The sequence below is a fragment of the Mus caroli genome, chromosome 3 (assembly GCF_900094665.2).
Source record: "Mus caroli chromosome 3, CAROLI_EIJ_v1.1, whole genome shotgun sequence".
In the NCBI taxonomy this organism is placed as follows: Eukaryota; Metazoa; Chordata; class Mammalia; order Rodentia; family Muridae; genus Mus; species Mus caroli.
This window is the reverse complement of record NC_034572.1, coordinates 62,553,141-62,567,436: the sequence shown is the minus strand read 5'-3', so window position 1 is coordinate 62,567,436 and position 14,296 is coordinate 62,553,141. Positions and strand designations below refer to the sequence as shown.

At 36.2% G+C, this 14,296-nt stretch overlaps 1 protein-coding gene across 2 annotated transcripts in view; it reads left to right on the top strand.

Annotated features, from left to right (window-relative positions):
- Kpna4 (karyopherin subunit alpha 4) overlaps positions 1 to 14,296 on the top strand; it is a 59,671-nt gene that overhangs the window by 25,923 nt on the left and 19,452 nt on the right. For both annotated transcript variants that reach the window (XM_021158205.2, XM_029474993.1), the window contains exons 3-10: positions 315 to 404; positions 507 to 536; positions 633 to 685; positions 6,152 to 6,247; positions 7,003 to 7,088; positions 8,930 to 9,016; positions 12,035 to 12,204; positions 12,289 to 12,333. In XM_021158205.2, coding sequence (XP_021013864.1) covers positions 315 to 404; positions 507 to 536; positions 633 to 685; positions 6,152 to 6,247; positions 7,003 to 7,088; positions 8,930 to 9,016; positions 12,035 to 12,204; positions 12,289 to 12,333 — 657 coding nt within the window. The remainder of the gene's footprint in view (positions 1 to 314; positions 405 to 506; positions 537 to 632; positions 686 to 6,151; positions 6,248 to 7,002; positions 7,089 to 8,929; positions 9,017 to 12,034; positions 12,205 to 12,288; positions 12,334 to 14,296) is intronic.

The window sequence follows — 14,296 nt, the reverse complement described above, 5'->3', positions numbered from 1 at the left end:
ATCTTTGATTTTTGCCTATTTTCAGCTGTCCAACTTTTTCATTGAGGTGATAAAGAGGTGCTTCCAAATGACGTGTGAAATGACTTAGACTTATTGTTCATTGGGAATGGATGTTTGGGATTGGGGCCCATTCAGATTAGTGTTAAGTTGGTGTTTATTTCACAGTTTAATTTCTGTTTTGTTTTGGTTTTTTTCTTTTGCATTTCTTTTTCATTTTAAAAGTGCTTATTTTAGTTTGCAAGTACAGGGTTGCTTAACTTTTATTTGAAAATAGTTCATTGCTTTTCTGAAATTCTTTGACTTCTCTCTTACAGAATAAAAGAGATGAACATCTCTTAAAGAGAAGGAATGTTCCACAAGAAGATATCTGTGAAGACTCCGATATAGATGGTGATTATAGAGTGGTAAGTTATGTTATTCTGATAATCTAAAACTTTTAGTGAAAGATTTTTCTATAAACACAATACTTACCTTTTAACTTTGTTTTCTCTTTAACTTCTTGCCAGCAAAATACCTCTCTAGAAGCTATTGTTCAAGTAAGTTGGATTTTATTCCTCTCTTTGTACTTTCTGAACTAAACAACTAATTACTGTGTATCCATGTCATAAATTTTCTTACTTATTTTTTTATAGAATGCTTCAAGTGATAACCAAGGAATTCAATTAAGTGCAGTTCAAGCTGCTAGGTGAGTTAAAGGATCAAATTCAAGTTCTTCAGACCCCTATTTTAAGTTAGCTAAGTCTTCTAACAGTACTTATATTAGTCAAACAGTAAACTGAGTTATAAGCGTGCTGTGTCACGTAAAACAAGCATACTTTAAGATATATTGCTGCATATACACTAGGTTTTTTGTTGGTGGTGGTTTTTCTTGTTTTTTGTTTGTTTTTGTTTTTGTTTTTCGAGACAGGGTTTCTCTGTGTGGCCCTGGCTGTCCTGGAACTTGCTCGGTAGACCAGGCTGGCCTCGAACTCAGAAATCCGCCTGCCTCTGCCTCCCAAGTGCTGGGATTAAAGGCATGCGCCACCACTGCCCGGCGTTGTTATTTTAAGGCTAGAAATGCCAAGTCATTTTGTACATTTCAGTTGTGAAACCTGTGTTGTCATACTTTTTTGGAAAAAGCCAGAAAAACTTAGTGAGAAGCTGAGGAGAAAGCTCAATCTAGAAAGTACATGCTGTGCAAGCACAAGAACCCAAGTTAAGTCCTCAGAACCCATGTTAAAAGCTGAACATGTCCTGCTAGCCTGTAATCCTAGCACTGCAAGTGGAGAATAGACCTATCCTTGGGGCTCCCCTGACCAGTCAGCATAGTCACTGAGAACAGGATGGCTGACTCCTGAGGAGTGGATTCTGAGGTTAACCTCTGGTTATCACATATGTGCATCCACACATACATGAGTACACATGTACACACACACACACACATACACAAACACACAGACAGACTGAGTTTATTATTGAGAAAGATCTCTGAATTAACTAGTATATTGAGGAAAACATGGTTACACTGTAAAAAAAAACATGATTACTTTGTATATTGATGAAGAAGGATTGTTAATACAAAAATAACTTTTTAACAAATTACTGGTTGTAGTTGGTAAGATTTCAAAGTGCAAAAATGTTCACAGATCCATGTGATCTTATCAAATGTGTGAGTCTTTTATATTTTATTACATGTCCTACTTATGTGTGTTTACCTTAACTAAAATAAATAGGAAAATTCATTATTGTATCCCATAGACTAAAGAACTTCTTAGACAATTTGGTATAAGAGCGATCACATTTTGAAATAGTACATTTATGTTTGTAAGAAGGATGATTAAGACACTAATTGTGGACAAAGTATGAACTGTGGGTTCCAGGGAAATCTTGAGATATCTTCAGAGATATATAAGAACAAACTAATTCATAATTTTAGGACTTACTTATCTTTTTTCACTGTGTTAACAGTGTTACTGTAAAAGGAACTACAGGTAAAACTATTGGAGTCGTAACACAAATCAAAACCCTTGTATTGAAGTGATTTTATATTCTACTTTGTAGATACTGTACCCTTTATTATTAGATAAGAAAAGCAGGGTCTGGGGGTACTGGTTAGTTCATATTGATGTCCCTCCTACAGGGCTTCAGACCCCTTCAGCTCCTTGGATACTTTCTCTGGCTCCTTCATTGGAGACCTTGTGCTCTGTCCAATGGATGATTGTGAGCATCCACTTCTGTATTTGCCAGGCACTGGCAAAGGCCCTCAGGAGAGAGCTATATCAGGCTCCTGCCAGCAGGCTCTTTTTGGCATCTGCTTATTGTCTGGGTTTGCCAGTTGTTTATGGGATGGATCCCCAAGTGGGGCAGTCTCTGTATGGTCGTTCCTTCAGGTTCTGCTCTGAACTTTGTCTCTGTAACTCCTTCCATGGGTATTTTGTTCCCCCTTCTAAGAAGGATTCTGAGCTTCTGGGCTAATATCCATTTATCAGTGAGTGCATATCATGTGTGTTCTTTTGTGATTGTGTTACCTTACTCAAGATGATATCCTCCAGATCCATCCATTTGCCTCAGAGCTCCTTGGAACTAAACCACCAATCAAAGAAAATGCATGGTGGGACATGTGGCTCTAGCTGTGGATAGCCTAATCGGTCATCAATGGGAGGAGAGGCCCTTGGTCCTGTGAAGGTTCTATTCCCCAGTATAGGGGAAGGCCAGGACTGGGAATGGGAGTGGGTGGGTTGGGGAGCAGGGGAAGTGGGGAGGGGATAGGGGTTTTTCGGAGGGGAAACTAGGAAACGGGATAACATTTGAAATGTAAATAAAGAAAATATCTAATAAAAAAATTTTTTAAAAAGCAGGGTCTAAGAGCATTTGCTGTTCTTTGAGAAGATGGGTTCAATTCCCAGCACCCACATGGCAGCTCCCAACTACCCATAACTCCAGTGTTAGAGGACCTGACACCTTCTGACTTCCTTGAGCACTAGGCATTCATGTGATGCACAGACACAAATGCAAGCAGAAACTTATATATATAAAATGAATCATTAAAAAGTTTAAAAGCCCCTGATTTCTAAAATTGCTCTATTAAATCTTTACAATTAATGTCCTGCATCCTTGATTGAGAAATAATAAAAAAATCTTAAACTTTTTTATTTACACTTGTGCAAAGCACTGTGCTTGTATTATGAACAATACTGTAAAAATACTAAGCAATATTATTTTCTTGATTTTTAATAGATTATTATATTTATATATATATATAGAGAGAGAGAGAGAGTATTTTGATCATATCTACTTCTTCTTCCTCAGCATTTCTCTATGAACTTCATGTCCTCCCTTTTAAAAAAAAAACTTTAAAAAAAAGTTTACAATTAGTGCTTCCCATCCCATATATAGTCATGGGTGTGGGAGCGTCCACTGGGAGTTGGATAACACCAGTGGCCACACCTCCAAAGAGAAATGACTGTCTCTCAATAGCCATCAAGTGCCACCAACTCCTTTAGCTAGGAGTAAGACCTGCTGAACCCGTTCCACATCCATGCTGGAAAGCTTCATCTTGTCGCCATAGCTGTTTTGAGTTCATGAGTGCCCTGTCCATGAACACCCTGAAGACAGAATTCCACAGCACTGTCTTGGACCTTCAGCTCCTGCATACTTTCTTTACCCACTTTTGTGATGCTCTCTGATCCTTGAAGGAATAGCATGTTGATGTGGATGTCCCATTTTGGGCTGAACACTTAGCAGTCAATACTATTGGACAGTTATAACTCTCTGTATTAACCATTACAAAAAAACAACAACAAAAAAACCCTACTCTGACCAAGCACAAATCTGTAGGTATAAACATAATTAGAAAGCAGTTTGACAGCATTCTAATTTAGCCAAACTACAAATGTAAGTTTCCTCTGAGGCCTATCGCCTCCCTAACCATGGGCTTTTGACCATATTTACAGTACCTAGTATGGATTCTCTTCTGTTGAACAGGGCTCAAATCCAATTACAAAGCAGTTGGTTGCCCTTGTTAACAGTCAGGCTACCATTGCACCAGTGGGTACATCTTTCCTGGCATGTCCCATGCTAGATCCAGCACTGATTACAACCTTTGGTGTCTGTTTTCCTTTTCCCCCCAGTCCCCCAGTGGCCAACCCACCAGTGGCCTACATTGTACGTTCCCACACTATGAAAACAAGTTTGTAGTTTTTGGGTCAGTTCCAGATGTCCTACTAGCAAAGTGTGATGTAATTTTTTTCTTTAAGAAGTTTAGATTCTGGCCTGGGGATATAGTGCAGTTGTTAGAATGCTTGCCAAGTGTGTACAGAATCCTGTTTGATACCCAGCTCTGCATAAAACTAGTATATTATCACTTGCCAGTAATCATAGTTCTTTGAAAGTAGAGGTGGGAGAAACAGAAATTTATGATCAATCTTAGCCACATAGGGAGTTTGAGGCTAGCCTTAGATATATGAGAACCTGTCTTTAAAAAAGGAAAAAAAAAGTAATAGTAATTTTTTAGAATTTAATATAAAATATAAAGCAAGTTAAAGTAGTGACACCCAGCAGCAAGTATGGGATTATGCTGTGACACATACTCTTAGAGTTGAGAGGTGGTAAGGAGCCTGAACAGTCTTTGAAATAATGATATAAATAATGGCAAGCCATTTGGACTGAAGAGAGTAGGATTCAAAGTGCTTAGAGATGAGATCACATGGTAACCAGGCATACAATTAGGTAAAGTACAGCCACCTTATGGAGCAGTTGAAAGGCAAGATAAGGAGTTTATATTCCTAAGAATAATTAATAGGGTGATATTCTGACTAGACTTTTTTTCTTTTTTTTTTTTTTTAAGGATTTTATATATGTGAGTATACTGTCACTTTCTTCAGACACAAAGAAGAGGGCATCAGATCCCATTACAGATGGTTGTGAAACACCATGTGGTTGTTGGGAATTGAGCTCAGGACTTGTAGAGAGTAGTCAGTGCTCTAACCACTGAGCCATTTCTCCAGCCCCTGACTAGACTTTCTTAAGCCTTATTGTTTTGTATTGTACAGCAAGTTCCAATAAAGAGAAGATTTCTGTTAGGACACTCAGTACAATTAAACCTGCTCTCTCTCACATAGGAAAATGGGCACCAAGCTTTTGTTTTTATCCTGTAGGTTCCATGAAAACAGACTTTATCTTGTTTTTGCATCAATATCTTCTTGAGTATTTTCTTGTATTGCTATAATTAATACCTTTTTAAAGGTCCTGAGATAAAAGTGTTGTTCGGTTTTCATGATAATTAGTAATCTATAGAGTGGGATGCGTCGAACTCTATGGTCGAATTAAACATACCACACTTTGGATGCCCCAGTATGCATAGTTTTGGTTTTTTTGAAAACCTATTAATTTCCTTTTTAGCAAAGTAAATGTTATGTTGAGGTTTGTCTACCTTTTTTTCTGAGCTTAAAATTAACTCTGAACATGGCACATATAAAACCTTGTAGTTGTGCTAAGCACCGTGGCACAGTCCTTTAATTCCAGCACCAGGAAGCAGAGTTGTGAGTCTGAGGCTAGACTGACCTATAAACAGTCCAAGACAGCTGGGTCTACATAAAACAAATGCACACGCGTGCCACACACACACAGACACACACACAGAATATGATATGTTTAAAGTGATCACACACAGTGTTCAACTCATTGTACTCTATACACTATTAATTATGAAATATAATTATTATAACATAATATTATTCAGCAACTTATAAAAGGAATAAATACAGAAATACAAGAAAATGCTCAAAGAGATGCTGAAGATACTGAGGAAGATTTTTTTTTTAAAGTCTGTTTTTATGGGAACTTAAACAAGAAGAAATAAAAGCTTGGTGCCTATTTTCCTACTTGAGAGACAAGGAGGCGTCTTTTATAGTTGCCATGTTCAGAACCGTGTTGACGGAGTAGTTATGCTAATAAAAGTAGCAACATATCTAGTGTATTTTTCTAATTATTTGTTTATTAGTTGATCTTCATGATTAGAGAAAATACTACATAAAGTATAATTTTCCATGTATACTTATGCCATCTCTTCAGCTTTACCATAGCTATTTCCAGTTTGAATTTAATTGTAATATCAATTAAATTGACATTAAAATGATATCATTAAGTTTTACCAGTGGTATCTATCTTACAGGAAGCTTTTATCCAGTGATCGAAATCCACCAATTGATGACTTAATAAAATCTGGAATATTGCCTATTTTAGTTCATTGTCTTGAAAGAGATGACAAGTAAGTATATAATTATTATTTTTAATTGCAATGTATTCTTTAGAAAAGGTAAATTTTCTAGTTTAATCTTTAAAGGGAAAAGACTCAAGAAGTGGAGGCAGGAGGGTTAGAAGTTGAAAGTGATCCTTGGGTTCAGGGCAACCCTGTCTCAGAAACCAAACAAGCATAATGATACGCGTGTATAATCTGAGGCGTTAGGAAGCCTCAACTCAAGGCCTGCCTGGGCTTTGTAGGGAGAGGTTTTTTTTTTTTTTTTTTTTTTTTTTTTTTTTTTTAATAGGACTTTTTTTTTTTATATATTCATGAGTGCACTGTAGTGTCTTTAGATATATCAGAAGAGGGCATCAAATCCCATTATGGATGGTTGTGAGCCACCAGGTGGTTGCTGGGATTTGAACTCAGTGCTCTTATCCACTGAGCCATCTCTCCAGCCTGAGAGAGATTTTCTTTAAAAAAAAAAAAAAAAGAAGGAAAAGGTTATGGTATAGAATTGAAAGTTAAAATCAAGGTAAGAACCAAAAACAAACTTGAGAATGATTTTTAACTTGTGAGCTTTGAACACTGGCACAATGAGTAATTGAAAACCGAGGAGTAATGTGAAAGTACATTTCTAAGTCAGGATGTCGGACTTTCACACTGAAATGCTTGGGCTATCATTTTAAGGCTAGAAGACATTCACATACTAGAGGGGAGAAATGGTAGACATTGAGATGAATGAGACGTATGGTTTTAAAACATCACTTCTTCTTTGGTAGTCCTTCTTTACAGTTTGAAGCTGCGTGGGCTTTGACAAACATTGCATCTGGAACGTCTGAACAGACGCAAGCAGTGGTTCAGTCCAGTAAGTTGTTAATTAACAAAGTTGTAATTGTTTTTCTTCCCATTGGTAGAAAATAAACTACCAGGCATAGTGTTGGCCAGGCATAGTGGCACATGCTTTTAATTCCAACACTTGAGAGGCTAACATAGGAGGATCATGAGTTTGAGGCCTGCATGGACTAGAATACTGAGACCTCATCTCATAAATAAATCTATAAATTATTCTAAGAAGATAGAACTGTGTAATAGAGCAATATCTACCCATAGGACTGTTGAAACAGCTGTCTTAAGTATGTTACTTTACAAATCTTGGTCTATTGACTGATTAAACCCATTCAGCAATGTTCTTTTGATTTCTTTATGATTTAGAAGAGGAGGACAGATATATTATCCAACTAAGTAGCATTTTACATCTTGGTATATGTGATGTTAGTTAGAAATTATCTAAAATCCTACTAAAACTGGTTTGTGTTACAGAGTTAACAAATTAGGTGGACTTTATGTTCTGTCACAGTGTCATGTTCTTTTTCACTTGTCTTATATAATTCTTAATGAGTAGAAAGAGGCTGGGCTGTTTTGTTTTGTTTTTACTTTATTTTGTTAAAACAGGGTCTCATTGTAGCCAGGCTGGGCTCCAACTCACTATGTAGATAGGCTACCTTGAATTTACAATCTTTCTGCTTCCAGACCCCATCTAAATGCTAGGATTACAGGTGTTATCTACCATTTCCAGTTAGGGCATGTTGGCGCACACCTTTAATCCCAGCACTTGGGAGGCAGAGGCAGGCGGATTTCTGAGTTCAAGGCCAGTCTGGTCTACAGAGTGAGTTCCAGGACAGCCAGAGCTATACAGAGAAGCCCTATCTTGAAAAAAAAAAAAAAAAAAAAAAAGGAAAAGACTTTGGATTTTTTTTTTATCATTGATGTCAGTTTAGTATCCAAAACTAATAAGATAAATGAGCTATTTTTTTATGACCATGACTAATCTATATACATATAAATTATATAGTGTTCTTCAAAGTACTATCTAAAGGTAGGAAGAAGAGTCAAATCAGAAGTGCAATGTTAGTCTGCTCAGATATGTAGAAACCTGTCTTTGTGTTTGCCTTCCACTTTAGCAACAGAATCACTTTCTGATTTAAGATCTCAATGTGCCCTGACAATCATTGGCCTAATGACATACACAATATGTAGCCATACACATCACATACATAACTATACAACACGCACACATAAACACAATACTCAGCCATACACACCTGTACGCCACATACATACAGATATACAGGCATATGCCACATATTCACACATACATACATATACCCACCCAAAACTACACATACACTCATCCAATACACATCACCCACAAACATTTACACCCCCACAGACACACACACTCAGCCATACATACTAATACACACATACACACACTCATATACTCTGTCTAAGTAAATATATTAAAAAGCAGAAATTCCCTAAAAAGTCAGGCTTTTTTGCTGATTTTGAAGATAACATTCTGTAAGGAATGATTCTTGAAATTGGGCTTCAGTCTTAGGTAGGGCCACAGTGCAGTGGTAGTCTATGACAACAACTTGTAGACTGCCCTGGGTTCAGTCTCTAATGACAAACTAGCAAATTATTTGAGTTCAAGTTTTAATTGTTTAAAATATGGAATTTAATATGTTACAATTTACCTTGATGCTAGTTTTCCTGTCAATTATTTCAATAACAAAGTTCATTTAACAAAGTGATATTTTAAAATAGTTTTGATAGTTTATATTATGTTTTGTTGGGGTCTCAGTCAAAAAAAAATGAAAGACCTTGTATCTTTATCTTTAATTGCTACTTATTGTTCTCTTTCAGATGCTGTGCCACTTTTCTTGAGGCTTCTGCATTCACCCCATCAGAATGTCTGTGAGCAGGCAGTATGGGCATTGGGAAACATTATAGGTTTGTATGAAACTTGTGAAACTTTGGATGTTAATCCAATAAATTGGATAAATCATACACTAACCAATAAAAATGACTTATTAGTGGTTGAAAAGTAATTTTTGTCATTTCCAGTTTTTATGAAGTTGCAGAGAATTTAATTGTGTGACTGACTCTGAGTGTAAAGCAACAATAAACAGGAGCATGCTTGTTGCTTACATTACCATGATAGCTTTTTGTTGGTAGTCAACTCTTAGTTATTTAAAGGTTTATAAAATATATAAATTATTTAGATTTTTACATATTGATATCTATCTTATTAACTTTCTCCATCTATTAATAACAGTAGGCAAAAATTAAAATAATTTTTCTTTTTATAGCATACTTGAGAAGTCTAAAAACCTTGTATAAGAGATTAAAATTTAGTATATAATGTATAATTCTATTATTGTGAATTAACAGTATCTAATAGCCTAATTCATTATTGAACATTATCACTACCTTTGCCCTTATAAATAACTGTAGGAAAAATAATTGACACAATCTCAGTATTTTGAGCATTTTTTTTAGACTAGAGGCATTTTTGTTTACTTGTGGTAATCTGGCTAGCCTGAAAGTCATGGTCCTCTTACCTCAGCTGGAGAATCCCCACCCCCAAGTGCTGGGATTGCAAGACTATACATCACCAAATCTGTTTACTGGAGGCTATATTAACTCGGACTTAAAAACTCAAAGAACTAATCCCAGTACTCAGGGAAGCTGAGGCAGGAGAATTGCTGTGAGTTCAAGACTAGCCTGTACTACATAGCAAGATGCTGTCTGAAAACAAACAGAAAACTAGCAGTGGTGGTTGCAGCACTCCTTCCTTTAATTCCAGCACTCAGGAGGCAAAGGCAGAGGCAGGTGAATCTCTGAAAGTTTGAGGTTTACAGAGCAAGTTCCAGAACAGCCAGAGCTACACAGAAAAACCCTGTCTCAAAAAAACCAAAAACAACCCCCCACCCCCCAAACCAATAATGGGAAAAATCCTGAAATCTGGCTTGGAAATCTTGGAAATCCCTTTTTTGGTATTTTTATCTTGTTTTTTTTGTTTTTGATGAAGGAGGATTCTGGACATTCTTTAAAAATTAAGACATTTCACTTACTTTGTATATATGTATATGTGTGTGTGTTTACATGTATATTGCAGCATATGTGTAAAGCTTAGAGAACAACTTTGGGCAAATGGTGTCTTCCTTCCACGTGTGTTCTGAGTATTGAACTCAAGAGTGTTAGCAAGCACCTTTACTCACCAAGCCATCTCAACAGCCCTAAACACTCGTCACAGTCTTTATTGTTCTGACATGGAGGGTATTGTTTGTTTTGAGACATTGTCTTGCTATGTCTCCCTGACTGACTGTAGCCCATGTTATATTGAACTCTGAGCCCTATTCCTTCCTCGGCCTTTTGAATTTAAAGGTTATAGGTATGTGTTTCCACAGTTATTTGCATGTATTGTTAGCATTGTTATTGCTCCTTTTAAGTCCAACTTAAAGATGTTATGCTTGGAGGTTTTTGTGAGCAGTGTACTCTGTGAACTTTGTAGTGTAGAGGACACTGCTTTCAGAAGTGACGTTGCATACCTGGGTGCCTCCTTCCTTTACTTTTGTATCAAGCGCCAAAACTTTGTATAAAGCTGTTAAAGTTCCCAACCTTCCTAATGCTCACCCTCATGTTGTGATGACCACTGTCTGAGTTAGGGGTTTTACTGCTGTGAACAGACACCATGACCAAGGCAACTCTTAGAAGAACAACTTTTAATTGAGGTTGGCTTACAGGTTCAGAGGTTCAGTCCAATATCAAGGTAGGAACATAGTAGCATCTAGGCAGACATGGTACAGAAGAAGCTGAGAGTTCCACATCTTCATCTCAAGGCCACTAGAAGAAGACTGGCCCCCACATGGTTAGAAGGAGAGTCTCTTTGCCCACCCTCACAGTGACACACTTCTTCCAGCAAGGCCACACCTCCTAATATTGCTATACTCCCTGGGTCAGAGATATTCAAACCCCAACCATAAAGTTACTTTTGTTACTACTTCATAACTGTAATTTTGCTAATGTTAAGAATTGTAAATAGGGCTGGTGAGATGGCTCAGTGGGTAAGAGCACCCGACTGCTCTTCCGAAGGTCCAGAGTTCAAATCCCAGCAACTACATGGTGGCTCACAACCATCCGTAACAAGATCTGGCGCCCTCTTCTGGAGTGTCTGAAGATAGCTACAGTGAATTTACATATAATAAATAAATCTTTAAAAAAAAAAAAAAGAATTGTAAATATCTGATATGCAGGATATCTGATATGTGACATCCCCCTCCTTAAAGGTTTTGTGACCCCACTGTATCAAAGAGACATTATGGTAAATTATTATAATAAAGTAGAGAACTGTTATGATATTTGTTTTTGTTTTTTTATTCTCTAATTACATGTTGGAATTATATACATCACCAGATATTATAGTGCAAGAAAGTTTTTTTTTTCCTGTGGATTATTTAGTTTTGCTTCTGATAATGGGTCTCATATATCCTGGACTGACTTTGAACTCATTGTGTAGCTAAACCTATCTCTATCCTGACTCTACCTCCAAAACATTGGGATTAGACTTGTGCCAACACACTAGACCCTACTGAATCATGATGTATGAATTCTTCATTAATTTTCTCAATAGTTATTCAGACCTATTGTATTAATGTAAAAGCTTGTTAAACTGAGCAAAGCATTGCGGTAATGATAACATGTCTACTCAAGGTATTTGAAAGAATCTTGGGCTGCTGCATCTTAGTGACACCCTGTAAGTGAGCAGCTTATAAAGACACATATATGTTACATTGGTTCTCTTGGCTCAAACACCTAGAATGTCTACTTGTTAAATTCCTAGTATTTTTATATACAACTAAAGAAATCTTATTAAAATGTTAGTAGCTGCATAATTGTACCCAGTGCTTTATGTTTTCTGAAAAAGCTTAGTGTTGATTTATCTTATTTAATTAATCATTTCTACAGGTGATGGACCTCAGTGTAGAGATTATGTGATAAGCCTTGGAGTTGTAAAACCTCTGCTTTCATTCATAAGTCCATCTATTCCTATAACATTCTTAAGAAATGTTACCTGGGTTATGGTCAATTTATGTCGCCACAAAGACCCACCACCACCAATGGAGACAATTCAGGAGGTAAATCAAAGAAAAAAAATAGATACCATTTTATGTTTTTTCTTTTAATCAGTATGTTTAAGTTGTACATATTTTTCTCCTCAGATTCTTCCAGCTCTTTGTGTATTAATTCATCACACAGATGTAAATGTGAGTAAATTCTTCTCTTGTATATTAATGAATGTATGTATGTATGTATGTATGTATGTATATCTTCTGGACTCCCACTATGATATAGGACTGAAAACAGTGTAATTGTATTCTGTCATACTTTACCATTTCAAGAATTGAAGAACATATTTGTTGTTTCCATTTCCTCTGTTTCTGTAGCTTCAGTGAGGAATCAAACCTGTTATAAAGATACAGTTAGTCATCTCCTCTCATCAGGATTGATTGTTCTTGACATTTATGCTTACTCCATCTGGCATCTGGCTTTTGAGAATATATACACATGGTTGTGTTTTTGTATTTTGAAGCACAAGTGAATATTTAGCTTAAATACTAATTCGTGTGTGTGTGCGCGTCAAACTATGAAAACCTATTGATCCTCAGTCCCATTTTTCAGTCTTATTTCTCCAGTTATAGCAAAGTTCTTTGATTAAATACAAATTTTAGTGTTTTGTTTTTCAGAGATTTGCAAGGCATTGGGAAGGATTCTAACGTCACACAACTTAGTTTTTCTTCCCACTTGTTTACCTAACTCTTGTCTATCTGCCACAAGACGAGCTCGTGCTTCAATGGTTACTTTTAATAGGTCTGGAATATTTTTCTGTTTGAATTTTTCTTTTAAGGACTATCTTCCACAAATATTATATCATTTACTAAATAATATTTGCTATATGTTATATTAGTTAGAACTATTCACTCTTAAATCAGCCCTCAAAGAATTAAAAGGAGAAATTACATTGTAGTTATATGTAGTTACAAATATGTAAGAATTCTAATTGGATTTGAAGAATTTCGATCAGGATATGTTAACAGCTTGTTTAACATTGGACCGTCATAGAATGTATCAAGTTTTTATATAGAATCAAGAGCAAATAACTTGCATTTTTTGCCTTTGTCAACAAATTTTAGGCTATGATGAAACTCTAGACAAAGATCCTTATTTGTAAATTGAGATGTAATTGTTTTACATATGTTGATACCACTTTGTAAAAATTCTTTCATTGGTGTTGGGTTTTGCTTATCAAGACAGGGTCTTAGTATATGGCCCAGCCTGTCCTCTGTCAAAATCCTTTTTCCTAAAGCTACCTTGGGCACCACCATAGTTTGCTGTTCGCTGGCTTCTTTTTCTTTGAGGAAAAGGAAATGTGTTTGTGTGTATCTTTTCTGGAATGCCTCTGCCCTGGCCCTGTTCAGTATATACTGAGGAAGGTTTCCTGAGAGCAGTTACAGGCATGTACCACCATGATCAACTGCTTTCTTAAATTTCTAAAGGACCTGTGACTGTGCTGTTTCCCCCTTCGGCGGTATCTTGATTGTCTTAATATTGGTTAGAAATTGGAAAGGTTTTAAACTTCTGCTTTTTGTTAGAGTTCAAAGGGTTTTGGAGTCCCAGATATAGTTGCTTTTCCTGAGGGAGTTTTTTGTAAACAATTGTGTTCTTTATACATCACATTTTAACTGTCTTTTTATCCTACTGTTCTTTGGCCATAGTTTGAAGTTGGGTTTAAAATACAATGAAGGATCAAACACATGACTTGCACGTGTCAAAGCGTCATCATTATTATAAATTAATCAAAAACCCTCTCTTCCCCATAGTAGCAGTGATACAAATTAATTATTTTTTTCAGGAATTACTACTTTTATATATTTCTTGCCTTGATTTTTATCTGTGGTTGGTTTTCTATTTAATATGCTGTGTATTTTGCATGTATAGTTTGCTGAATTAAGATTAGAGACTGCTATGAAATTTGGACTATAATTACACATCTTAAACAAAGTTAAAAAATAGAGATTGATGTTCTAGTAAGTTGAAGCAAGAAGAGAAAGATCTTACACTATGGTTAAGAATTAAGTGTGGTGATGCACGTCTTTTAATCCCAGCATTCAGAAGGCAGAAGCAGATGCCTCTCTTAAGTTTGGGGCTAGCCTGGTCTACAGAGCAAGT